At 46.6% G+C, this 13,293-nt stretch overlaps 1 protein-coding gene across 2 annotated transcripts; it reads right to left on the bottom strand.

Moving 5' to 3' along the window:
• Nucleotides 1-608: 608 nt before the first annotated feature.
• Nucleotides 609-12,619, bottom strand: LOC132322344 (aquaporin-7-like). Of its 2 annotated transcripts, XM_059836717.1 has the most exons (7): nt 12,176-12,619; nt 11,363-11,488; nt 7,793-7,919; nt 5,783-5,920; nt 4,934-5,052; nt 3,410-3,627; nt 609-2,516 (listed from the first exon to the last, which is right to left on the bottom strand). In XM_059836717.1, the coding sequence occupies exons 1-7, from the start codon at nt 12,218-12,220 to the stop codon at nt 2,357-2,359; spliced, it is 933 nt and encodes a 310-aa protein (XP_059692700.1). In that variant the 5' UTR covers nt 12,221-12,619; the 3' UTR covers nt 609-2,356. The 2 variants fall into 2 exon arrangements, with proteins under 2 accessions (XP_059692700.1, XP_059692701.1); XM_059836718.1 differs by lacking the exon at nt 5,783-5,920.
• Nucleotides 12,620-13,293: the final 674 nt, after the last annotated feature.

Raw genomic sequence — 13,293 nt, 5'->3', positions numbered from 1 at the left:
AGACAGCAGACAGTCTTTTCAAACCAAGACAGTGCTGTATCTTTTCAGATGGTGACATGATTTGCAATAATCCTGAAGCCAGAAGCTGCAAGATCCTTTGTTGCCTCCCTTTGTGGGAACTGCAGAGCAGAGAGTCAATGGTGTTGAGTCCCATCACCCACAAGGACCCCTTGTTTTGTCACACATTCATTTACAAAGTTGACCATTGAAACAGACACTTTTGAGTTGGGCAGGATCTCACCAGAGGCCACTGAGATCCTACAGCCTTAGAAGCCCTGATGCTGTTTTCTATACTGAGGGTTTTCAGGTTAGAACTGCACTTTAAGCCATTCACTGCTGGTTTTCAGTTACTCCTTTTTATTTGCATTACTTTTCTATGCTATTTTGTCTTCTAAATACACTGGAATCATGGTAGCACCCAACACATTTTGTGCCTGAATATGGAAATCGAAATCACTGTCTTCAAGTAAGCGTTAACTATTTAAACAGCATCATCTCTAATTTTTGAAAAACCACAACATAATTACACAAGACGAACCTACCTCACAGGGATGTTGTGAGGCTTTCATGAGTATTTGTATGGCCTTCAGAAAGATGAAGCCATCCTTTAAGTGCTTAATAGTATTTTAATAAATATTTGAATATTTTCCTCCAAAGTGATTGGGTATTTGAAGATGCTTTGGGGAGCACATGGACATGGGATGCAAAGGCAAGAGCAGTGTTCAGGATGGATTGTTTGGGGTGCTTCTTCAATGCAGTAGAGAATCTCTCCCTGAGATGGGATGGGTTACAGTGCTTTTAGCTTATCCCTCTTGAGCTACTCAGAAATTCCCAGTTTATTTCACACAGGCCAGAAGACTGAACTTTGTGGCAGCTGTTCTACTTCTGGCCTGCAGTCACTGTGCAAAATCTCTGCAGCCACCAGCCCCCGTTCAGGTGTATTTTGCTGCTTCCAGCACTGCCAAGGGCCCACCTTGAAGTGCCATTGCTGCATTGCCTGGCAGCCACTCTCTGCCACCCCCAGATGACAAGAAATCCTCTAGTGCACCCTCTCGAGCCCATGTGCATCTTGAGACAGGTGAAGATCTGTTCTAGCTGCTCTACTGACATAAAGTGAGCTCTAAGGAGAAAGCACACATGTCAGTACTTCCTACCCAACCCCACCCCATGCCATAGCAATATCTCAGTTATTCTTTTAATAATTGGGATGGGAATGACCGTTAAATCCAGTAAATGCCCTTTTCTAGAATTCTGTGCAGTAGTGATGTTCTGTCACTTCCTGCTCTTGGAGAACTCTGTGTTGTTTATTCATGGCATCCAGCCCTGGGATTGCAGTTATGTGTTTGGCATACATACCATACTTGCTTAAGCACTTCCTAGAAAAGTTAAGACCGTTGTCACCCTCCTGGGAACAGGCAGCTTCTGATAGTGTTCTGCCTCTAATCCAGTGACTCCTCAAACTTGTAAGGCTGTTGCGGCCCACTTCCTCATTCAGATGGAGGTAGCAGAATCCCTGCAGCAGCGGGGCAAGGTTTTACATTTCTCATGCATTCAGAAGTAGGAAAAAAGTATGGGGGGCAGTTTGTTCAAGATTTTGGAGACACTGTCACAGAAGTTCTCTGACTGCTTTCCTATGGTGGTAATTGGCGTAGCTCGTCTACAGTGTCAGTACACACATGGTTCTCTGCTGCCAGCATTTTCCAACAGAACTGGCAGGATTCAGGAACCCCTGTACTTTAGTAAGTTTTTTATGCTTCCTGAATGTTCAGATCAAAAACAACAACAAAAAGCACAAAAAAACCCCAAACAACCTAACAGGTTCATGTTTCTATTTTAGACTGTCCTTGTTCTTCTCTCTTCTGTGCTTTTCCAAACTAGGTGTTTGTTAGGGTGACAGATATGCAAATGAAGCAAGCCTAGGGCCCTGGTCCATCACTGTAGTATCTGCCTCTTACCAAAGAATATTCCAGATCAAAATTTATGTCTTAATTGACTTAAATCATGTTGTATCTACCACTGTTGATGCCTGTATTTTGATTTATATGAATATATGCATATCTGGAGACTTGTAGCTCTGCTTTGCTTTTCTTCAGAATATGATGATTGAGGGTTGAGTTTTGCTTTGGGTTTTTTTGGTTTTTGGCTAGGTTTTCTTTTTGTAGATTTTTACACAGGGAGATTGAATAATTCCTTCAGGTCACAGCCAGGTGTAGCCCTACATAGGTCTTCTTAATATCTCAGATACCAAGTTTGTCTGTTTATGCAGAGAACGTTTACTGAATTCTAGTTCCTCATCCCACCAGCATTGTGGACAAACAGATGTACCCTTCACATGTGTCATCACAGCACATGGCCGTCACAGTCTGGAAGTCTCCATGTCTGCCTGTTCTTTCTCAGGTTCAGTTTCCTGGCAAGGCTGGATGTGAAATTCAATTAAGAGTTTGTAGAGTAGAACACCAAAAAGACTTCCAAGAACTGGAGCTGCGACTGGGATCCACCACCAGCAATGATCAGCCCTAAAATGAAACACAGAAGAGGCAGCTGGTGAGCCAGACTGGAACCACTGCCCTGCCACCATATCGTGCTGGGGCAGGAGTGAGCTGTGCGAGCAGAGGAGTCTGTCCCACTCCAGGCACTAAGCTGACAATTGGCTTAGACAAATTCGCTGTCCCCCCCACATAACTGCTGGAGGGAGGGTCGTTTTCCCCATCAACATGGAAATGTGGCTCCACGTCACAGGTTTCTTGTTCTCCAAAAGAAATGGCTGTGTGGTCTTGATGAGTGAGACTCTCAGACACACATAGGCATTTTGCCTCCCTGTTTCTAATAAAATCTGTGACTCCTCTACTGAGCTCTCAAATATATTTTCTGGGAATTTAAGGAAAGTGGGCATCCAGGACAGGAGATTCTGGTAATGATTTCCCCCGGAAATCATTACCAGAATTTAAGGAAACTGGGCATCCAGGACAGGAGATTCTGGTAATGATGGTAAGGAAAAGCCATAACATAACAGCATCTTGCTAGATAGAGGAAGGCAAGGTTTCATGTCCAAATTCAGACTCTAAATTTAGGAGACCTGTTCAGCAATCCACCTGCATTCCGATGAGCTGCATTCTCGTTCTCTGCTCACTGAAAAAAACAGCTGTATCTCCAGTGAACAGATAGACAATTTGATGCCCAAACTGAGGTATCTGAGTGTCAAGTTACCTCCATGATCTCCGTGCTGGAGTATCAGTGTACTCCACATTCTGTGTACATAATACACAAGGCTTCTGTAAGCACAACCCACATACTCTGCAGTGATACCATCACTTGGTCCAGAGAAAAAAGGCTTCATGACACATTTTATCTTGTGCTTATCTCCTCCCCTGGCAAGCTGAGCAGGGTAAGAGCAAAACAGGTCACTCACGAGAAGACGTCCATTCCCCAGCCAGCAATTGCCGTGAAGATCCGTGGGGGCAGGTCCCTGGAGGGGTTTATGGCATAGCCTGTGTTCAGTCCCATTCCCAGACCGATGCCCACGACCAGTATACCCGTGAGCATGGGCTGAGCGCCTTTGACGGCTCCGTTGTTTTTCTCGTCGTGGATGACTAGAATACCCAGGATCAGCATCGCTGTTGCTGTAAACTGCAGGAGCAGAAAAGGGAGAAGAACATGTCAGGAGAGAGATGGGGATGGTTGAAAGATCCTTCTCAGCAGAGGAGAAGAGACTTCCCAGAATGAAAGAGCAGATAAGATTCATGGTCTGATCAAGGCAGGAGGGATCCAAATATTGTTCCCTCCTCACAGGTGGACTGAAGAAAATTCTTTTCTCAGCAAAAACCTCATCACCAAGACTGATACAAACTTCTCAGCAATGTCATCTCTCTCTATCTTTCAAGTCAGGGAAATGGGTTATTTTAAGTACATTCTGTCTAATAAGAACAGAGCCATAACAAACTGCTCACGAGACAAACCTGATCATCGCTAGAGGAAGTGATGTTTTGTACAGCCTGTATGCAGATTCTCACCTGGGAAACTGAATTTCCCATCAGTGACTACATAGCTGGCATTTGTAGATTTGCAGTGCCCAGGACATCAAGAAGCATAGTTTTGATAGAGGTGATGGCACCTGTCTCTTTCTGCTTCAGAAAATGCAGCTGGAGAGACTTGAACTACTTGCACAGATATCAGTAAAAACAGAAAACCAGAAACTGCAGCGTTTGGCAAGGCTGTCACTCATATTTTCTTTCTTTTGCATCAAGAACACAGGTCCACAGAAGGCTGGAGGGGATCCACTCCCCACCTCTATGCTCTTCCACCATCCTCTTCATCATGCTCAGGCAGGAGTTTTATCAGCTCAGAGTCCAAATCACAGGCTTCCAAAGATTTGCATTGGAAGTGAATCTTCTTTCCCTAATGTCTCAGAGCCCCACATCTCCACAAAGAATCCCTTTCCTATTTCTGGGTGTCTGGACACTGCACTGTAAGTTGGGAATCCGCTGCACACAGTCTCAATGGATCTGTTGAAACACAGAGTTCAGTCCAGTGTTCTCTGTGCTGGGGAGAGGCAGCCAGCACAACTGCCGGGGAGCATGGAGAGGGTGTAGAATCCAATAAAGAAAGGAACAGTTCAGCCCAGAACTCAGAGGAGATGGCTGGTGATATAGCTCAGCTTCTCACTTCTCATTCCTTGAACAGCATGCAGGGAAGCTGTCTGGAGAGCCCCTAGACCAAGCTATGGATCAGCCTTTATGTATTGGGCTCTGGTCAGAGCCCTTTAGGCTTGCTCAGCCACTAAGGAGCCTTGGATCTTACCTTTCGGATGCCTGCCTGGATGCTGGGCTCCTTGGGAAAAGAAATTGTGGTTGTCTGTGCATGTAGGGCTGTGGGGACCTGTAGCAGCCCTGCACCACCCACCTTCTCCTGGCACACCACAGCCATTGCCACTGACCTCTGTGAAGAAAGCTCCCTGCAAGGACACATTGGAAGCAGGGTACGTAGCGAAGATCATCGCTGTGGCAGTTGGTCCTGTCACTGTAAAGCTCCCATTGGTGTAGTCATAAATAGCATCTAGGAGAAGTGGGAATTATGGAAGTTAGCACAGCATTTCATCCCACAGGACACAGACACAAGCCCACCTGTTGCAGCCAGCACAGACATCAGGGAGAAGGGAGGCAGTGGAAGATGTGATGGAGGTGGCACACTCCTCGCAGAGCATGATCTCACCACTATCTGTTACCCATAGACTTTTATCTTCACTCACTTCCTTACACCTACCACCTCCCTATCCCTGCTCCAGGAGCCTGGGGTAGCCTGGGTGGTCTGGATGCACTGGAGGCCTCCAACCTTCAGCCCCTCTAGCAGAGACAATGGGTGGTGGGTCCTCTGCTCACTGCTCAAAACCCCAAATGGCTGCAAACCTGTGTTCCACAGAGCAGTAGAGTGCCCCCAGAGCTTCAGCAGCACCTAATAAGTGGTAGTTCATGTAAATAAAACCCCTGCAGACCTGGAAACAAAATGCTGACAAAATGCAGCTACTGCCCTTCTGCTGGAGACAGGTCTCAGAAGTGGGAATGCCCTGAGTAAAAGGAGCTGTGTTCTCTGGGATATGTGTATCCTCCCCAGAGGTGTATCTGGGACCTGCTCTGAACATGAGCTGTGCTCTGTCCCACAACCCAGGAGCTTGGCCTCCTCACCCAGAAATCATGCTGAGTACTGCAAAAGGACATATTTTGACAATACTGTGGGTTGACTGAAATTGTGCCTACAGCAACCTCTGTGATAAAAGACACAACCCTACCGTAATAGAGAGCAAAGATGGTGGCTGCTGCTGAAAAGGAGCCCAGGAACTGGCCGATTATATAAGCTACAAGCGTTTTTGTGGAGATGTTTCCTAAAACACACTGTGTAACAGTGATGGCAGCATTCAGATGAGCTCCTGCAAAATCACAGAAAAAAGAGGCCTCAATACTGATGCAGCTATTTTGGAACATGTGACATGGTGGATGTCCCATCCCTAGAAATATTCAAGGTCAGGTTGGACAGGGCTCTGAGTAACTTGCTCTAGTTGATGTTTCTGCTCATTGTGGGGCAGTTGGCCTGGATGAGCTTTAAAAGGTCTCTTCCATCCCAAACTATTTTTTGGTCCTGTGCCCCATGCCCCGCAGTAATCACCCAGACATACCCAGAACAACGAGACTCTCTCAGGTCACGGTATTACTCCTGCACAAGCACAAAACAATCTTTTCTATCTTTTCTCTCTCTACAGCTGAATCATGCAGGTAAAAGAGCTCCTAGCTTGTCTTCTAAGAATTCTGTAGACCACAGGCTGCCTCACCTGTCAGATATACCTCTCTTAGGAAGGTATGAGTTTACCTATGAGTTTCTCAAGGAGCTTCTCCCTGCTGAGCTTGAAAAGAGACCATACTTTAGCACATTTTATGTATCTACTGGTAGATAAGGACCTTGTTTTGATGGAACACTTTCTGTGGAGGTTGTTGGTATCACAATGGTGCTTTTGAAGACTAAGTGGGTCTGGGCCTCATGCCCTTGATGCAAACCACATGTGTTCTCCAGGCCTCCTATCCCCAGGAGTCTAAAGAAAATACTTATTTTTCCTGCCTGATAGGTATAAACTTTGAGGGTCAGTAAATGTTCCAGCCTTCATAGCCCTCTTCTACTCCAGAATCCAAAAGGGGTAAGATGTAGACACGCATAATTTCATCAAAGTGCAGGACAGAGTGAAGTGGAAGTGCATGTACCAGCTGTGACAGTCCAACAATCACAAATGGAATGGGGGCTGATCCCTTCTTAGACCCTCTGCTCTTTTGTGGGTATGGCCAGCCATTTCAGAGACCACAAAAAGCTTCTTGTGACACAGATGAAGCCAAATTACTATGTCGGGAAGGTGTGCAGTTTGTTTTGTAACCATACTATTGCTGGCTGAGCTGAGATCCCTTCTGCACTGCCCTCTGCCCTCAACAGATCAGCTCCTTCTCAAGAGTCACTTGGGACTGGGGAGACCTACATTCCTCAGTCCACTTTTCCCAGGGTGCTTCCACCAGCTCCAAAAGGACAAGAAAATCAAGAGCTGACTGCTCCTGACTGCTCATATGGAAATTTTTTCCTTTCCCAAAGTTTGGACCTCTGTCTACTCCAACAGTTTTAAGAGCAAGGAGTTGCTTTCAACTTTCTGCCCATTAGGGCCCTTAATGTTTTCTCTTGGTGCAAATGAATGCAGACATTGTAGAAGGCAAAGATAATGCTCTTGTCACATGATGGATGCCACCTCATGGCCCCAAAACACCACTTCCCAAGTTTATGTGGGGCATCTGTGCATGGGTGTGTGTGATAAGAAGAAAATTTGCATACCATTCCTTTTGCAACATCAGCAGTAAGCTCTGCTTCACAATAAATTATTTACTTCCCCATGGGTCGTATCAGCAGCAGGTTTTGGGATCTCCCTGTCTCCTTGGGCCATGTTGGCATGTCCCAGATGGGGGGAGCTGCTGAAACCTGGCTCTGCTGGCCACAACAGAAGGGAGTGGCCAAACCTCCTCCCTGCTCCCTGTCCCACTTGCCCTGTCACAGCTCAGAACACAAGCTGGGGTCAGTATTCTGTACGTATGCCGTGCTTGCCTTGTCTCTGGCCTCTCCTGCTTTTCATGCCTGGGAACTCTAGGACTGCTGTTTTTAGGTGAGGGCACTGCCCATGCCATAACACACCCCTCCACACCCCACTCCTCCTGTCCCCAGTGCACATGGCCTTTTTGGGACATGGATATGTCCCATGCCTGACAGTGCTGCTCACCAGATATTGCTCCAGCCGCATAGATACCCAAGGTAACGCCAATGCCAAATGCTATGTTGATGCTCAGATACTGACCAGAGTTTCCTTTTCCCAATACCACTTGTGCCACAGAGGCCAAGCCAAAAACCTGTGTAACATGAAAGAGAGATAATGTTAAAAGTATTCTTGTTGCTGTGGCAGACTGAGCTTCTTTGCTGTTTTTTCTGCAAAAGTAATGAGCTCCCAAAGACAGGAAGCCTCTAAGGTGTCAGAAGACAAAGAACAACCTTGCCCTGCAAAAATTGAAGTGATACCTGTGATTGGTCCCCACCAAACCAAACCAGGCATTCTCATTGTGGTTGGACACGGGAGACAAACGCCAAACACTCACACCAAGAGCTGGGGCTCAGTGGGGGTCCTTCACACAGCCACACTGCAAGTTCCTCTGCCTGAAACCAGGGGCATGAACTGGGGGGTCATCACCATGGACCACTGGGAGACAACATCCAAGGAGGATGGAAGGAGGGTGTTCAAATTCTTACTGTCCTTCTTTTCCTGGTGTGCCATTTATTGACTAAATATGTTATTTGGGCAGCACACATCTATTTGCCAAACTCAACTCTAATTTTGGTAACATTCAAACAAAATACAAGAAAGGAAATTCTGGTTTAACTTTTCCATTCAACACATATATTTTCAGTTTGGAAACAAAGTTTCAGTGGGTTCTTTTAGTGACTAAAGGAGAACCAGGGGGAAAAAACTAGAGGTAAACACTCTTCAGCAGGAAAACACATATTCAAGACATTGCTCTGTCCTGAAAGAGAGAATTCTGTTTCATGCTTTTGATGTGGTAAGAGTGGAAAAATCACTTCTTTGCATGCTCTTACATTGAAATCTAGAGAAGGACAAGGCATCTCTTGTGGTTTCTGCCTCATAGACCACTGAGGGTTTGGAAAGTGTATCTTATTCCTTGGACTGCATTGATGTTTATCCAAGGTGACATGTCTTTCAAAGAAAAGAAAGTCAATATGTTCCCCAGCACATAAATTTCTGGTTTGGCTTGTAATATTTAACTACGATTTTTTTTTTTTCTGGCTACTCTGCCTGCATCCAAGTTTTATCTCATGTGTCTGCTTCCCCTCACTGCTTTCAGACATCACCCAAATCCCCTGTTCCCCAGAGAGGCTGCTCTTCTTATCGCTCTTGTAGACACAGATCAAACTCTGTGCTCTGCACAGCCCCCACAGTGTGAGCCCTCCTCAGTCTGCCTCAGCAAAAGCCCCCAAACAGTTTGTGATGTCCCCTTAACATCTGCAAATTACACAAATTCTGCCTCTGATTTTTCCATCTCCCTTTTTCATCTCTGATTTTTCCAAAGCCAGATACAAAAGACAACAAATTTGTAAGGCACGGGTTTTGCAGGAGAGCACACAGGTGCAGAGAGAAGGTTGCAGAGGAGGAGACATGGCTGTGCATAAACAGCACTATCCTGAAAAAAACCCACAACATAGGACACAGGAGCTGGTTTTCAGCACAGATCCAAACTTCTGTTTTCTTCCTGTATCCTCACAGCCCCAAAACACCATTTGTTTCAATTTCTTCTTCCCTAGTCCTTATGCTGCTTAGTCCTGCTGCCTGGTTCCTCTTACCAACACTTCCTGTCCATTAAACTGAGAGGCCCTGGGTGAGTCTTATCATCCAAATAAGAGACCTTCAGGCACTCTGGAGGTGCATCCTGTTGCACTGAGGGCTGCAGGCTGCAAAACCTGCCTAGAACTGTCAGAGCGCAGAGTAAATTCTCCACCTCATACTGCTTTCCTGACAGGATGAATCTGAAGTTGCTCTTTATCACCTGGGAACTTCTACTACCAAATAACAGAGAATGGAAAAGGCAAAAGAATTTGCTAAGCTTCTGCAGAAGAGTCATAGATATCTGTACTCTGACTTATTGGGTGCAAAACTACCTGGGAGGGAAATTCAAAGAGCTGGATGTGCAAAAAAAAAAAAAAAAAGCAACCATGCTCAGTACAGGCAGTTGTTGTCCTTGGAAATGAGTGTCTTTCTTGGTATGGAAAGCTGTGTCAGAAGGTCCCTATGCTTGCACAAATCTTAATTTCTTCCTCTTTAAAATCTCCAAGTACAAGTTATTTAGGTTATGCCCAGCCTTTGCATGCCAGCCTCTGTCCAGTCTAAAGTGTCTCATCCCAGGCTAAGCCCAGGAGTGGCAAATTGGCACAGATAGATACTGGGCCTTTTCAGAGGGAGGATCTCATTCTGCTCGGTTGATCAAACACTCAAAATCTCTGGTCCCAGTGGGTACTTCACACCCAGCAGCCCCTACAGTGACTGCAAAACCTTCCTGATCCTCTACCCAAACATTTCTGAAGCAGCCCACAAGCTCAAACCCACTTAATTATTTCTTTGTGAAACAGATCCCTCAGGCAAGGGGGCAGTTTGTGTATGATTTACATAAGCACTGTTCGATTGGCATCAGGAAAACCAAAAGTGAAATCCTTGCATGCTTCACACCCTGTAATTACATTTCTTAATGGTGGGTTGTGGTTCTGGAGAATTTCTCTGGAAAGTTCATTACCCTGGCAACCCCGAGGGGAAGATGGATTAATGCTATTTTCATTTTGCAGCAGCTGTCAGTGATGGAAGAGGCTGGGTCTGTTCCTCAGACCAGTTCAGACTGCCCCCCCCCCACCCCCCCAGCTACACCACACCTCCGGCACAGCAGAAGGAGGGGGAAAGCCTCCATTCACTGTATGGGATCTTCTACAAGCATTGTAGACACTACTCTTTGATTTCATTCCCAAACTCATCCTCAGTTTTCTCCTAGAAGAGAACTGAAAGAGCAACATATCTAGAAGGGGAAGTAGAGCTGGGAAAGGGTCCACAGGAGCACAAGTTTGATGAGGAGCAGCTGCAGGAGCTGGGGATGTTCAGTTTCTGGAGAAAAGGAGGCTCAGGGAGGACCTGGTCACTCTCTCCAGCCCCCTGACAGGAGGGTGTAGGCAGAGGGCTGGTCTCTTCTCATTGTAACAAGAGACAGGGCAAAAGGAAATGGCCTCAAATTGTGCCAGGGGAGGATTGGATTGGATATTAGGAAAAATCTGTTCACTAGCAGGGTTGTCAATCATTGGAACAGGCTGCCTAGGGAAGTGGTGGGTTTACAGATATTAAATACATATAATATCTTGGAGGTACTTAAAAGACATGTAGTTGTGGCACTTAGGGACATGGTTTAGTGCTGGCCTCCACAGTGCCAGGTTAATGCTTGAACTCTTAAAGGTCTTTCCCAACCTAAATAAATAATTCTGTGATATTTTAATTCTATCCCACCCACTTCCCTCTCTCCAAGCACCCACCTCCCTTTCCCTGCATTACTTTTTTGCTCCAGAAGGTTTTTGGCAGATGGTCTGCCTGCTGGGAAACTGCCACCCCACCAAAGCAGAGGGGTGAGCAGCAGCAGCCAACCCCTGGACAGCCCTAAGGATGTGGCAGGAAACCACCGACCTTACAAATCTCTGCCTCAAATGGCTGCACACACACACATACACACATGCACATGCACAGACTCCTCCTTACCATGAGGATGAACATTCCCAGTGCTTCTGCCAGCATCTGCCTTATGGTAAGGTTATTAATCCTGAACACCTTCTTAGTCTTCTCCAGCATTGTCCTCCCCGCCTTCTTGAAGAAGCCTGTGCTCTCCTGTTGAGATGGCACACTTCACTGCACTGAGCCAGCTTACCCTTTGAAACTTGGCACCCTCTCTTCCCCCCCAGACACCTTCTCTCCTTTGGTTAACCATGAACAAGCCAACAAAGCAGCAGCTAGCTTCAAAGTCTTTCCCCCACCCCTCCCCTCCCTCCACCATGTGCCATCCTATACAAGCTCTATGGTAGGGGTGCAATATTTCTGTTATGAGGGTGTTGGTGACACTGTGCCTCTGCCCAGGAGAGCCTCACCCCAGAACAGGGGAGCTGTCAAAAGCCCTGATGTGCTCCTGATGCTTGTCTTTCTCCTTAACCTTTTCTACAGGAACTGATCAGGAATTTTGGCTCTGCTCTGCATTGTAACCCATTGACTGGTGGTTTGGTACTGTTTTTTTAAGCAGATTGGATTGGGACTGTTTGCCTGTGCAAGATATTGGACACATCTTCTGCAGCAAGGATGCTCTGCCTGGAGCTGGTGTGCTCTGCTGTCTGCAGCTGGGAAGAGCACAGTGCATTGTTTCAGGTGGAATATTTGCTCTTGTTGGGTGCACCTGTGCAATCTGCAGGTGCCTTCACACTCACAGAGAGCCTTGCCACCAGCCACCCTGTCTGTCCTCTCATATAGGGCAAGGAGAAGCCAACCTCAGCAAGGAGAGGTGGCCCAAGAGATCTTCAGTCTTACCTGGCTGCCAGAGCAGAACCATTGCTGTCCTGATTCCTCCTCCATCTCCTCATTCCCTCTGCCTATCTCCCTGCTCACCAGGTACTCTTACCTTTCCACAGTGAAAAGGTTTTAATACTTCTGCTTAATCATGGAAAAACATATCCACTGAACACTCAAGACCTTTTCCCTCAAGCCTTTTCCGGTTATTTGCTGGTTTTCTTTGCCTTCCTCTCAACCTGCTGCAGCTTCTCAGTGTGGCTCTGGAGGGGACAGCTCTCTCTCACAGAAGTGTCAGCAGCTGTCCTGATAGGGACTTGGTGCTCTGCTCATGCTGCCCTTGGCCTTGCCTCCCTCTCCTCTACTGCATGGCAAAAGTTCATGAGCTCCTCTTTCACCCACAGGGCACTCAGCAGCTGTATGGAAGACCCTGGGAACCTGATTCTCCTCTCTGCTCCATAGATCATTGTATGTCTTGTGGCAGGGAGAGTTTTATGTACTGGGGTAATCCCTCCTCCAGTGACAGATTAGCTATTGACATCAGTGAACACCTGGCTAAATATGCAGTAAATTACTGGTCTGTCTCTGATACTGAGAATCATTTAATTATGATGGATGATAGCCATGTTTCTTGCGAGGGTGTTTCTATAGCACGTTTCTAGGTGGGAAGGTTTCTGTCCTGTGGGTCTGTGACCTGTGCTGTAGCACAGAATAAACCTTTCTAGGTCACTTCGTCCTCTGCCATGCAAATGTTTATTGTGGAGCACAAACCATGGGTCCTGGAGCAGCAGGCTGGGGTGGTGACAAGACTCTCAGGTCTCTTCTGCTCATGGTGATTTCCAGCTGAATTTACATGTCACCAGAGATCCTTGTGTCTCCACATGCTGGGGATCTTACAACCTTTCTCTGATGGACAAGGTGTCAGTGGGTCAGTGACACCCACAACTGGACCTACAACTTTGCTTTTTCTCCTAGATGTCAGGGAGCCTCCCAAGTGGATTCCTTCTCTGTAGGCAAACAGTGAAGCTGCTGTGTATCTGATAGGCTTTGTCTCCTGCATTCAGGCATCAAATGCAGGCATCTCAATATTCTGATTCGGGCTGAAAAACAGACAGCCACTTTCTGGGAACACTGGCTTC

This window comes from Haemorhous mexicanus, chromosome Z (genome assembly GCF_027477595.1).
Source record: "Haemorhous mexicanus isolate bHaeMex1 chromosome Z, bHaeMex1.pri, whole genome shotgun sequence".
Taxonomy (NCBI): Eukaryota; Metazoa; Chordata; class Aves; order Passeriformes; family Fringillidae; genus Haemorhous; species Haemorhous mexicanus.
The sequence above is the reverse complement of the archived record's forward strand: the minus strand, read 5'-3'. Positions and strand labels throughout refer to the sequence as shown.

Coding starts and splice junctions, on each gene's coding strand:
- LOC132322344 (XM_059836717.1), bottom strand. CDS start 12,220: ATGGAGGAGGAATCAGGACAGCAATGGTTCTGCTCTGGCAGCCAG. Junction 11,489..12,175: donor GGTTCTGCTCTGGCAGCCAG/GTAAGACTGAAG, acceptor CCATCTCAACAG/GAGAGCACAGGCTTCTTCAA. Junction 3,628..4,933: donor AGGGAGCTTTCTTCACAGAG/GTCAGTGGCAAT, acceptor CTGCTCCTGCAG/TTTACAGCAACAGCGATGCT.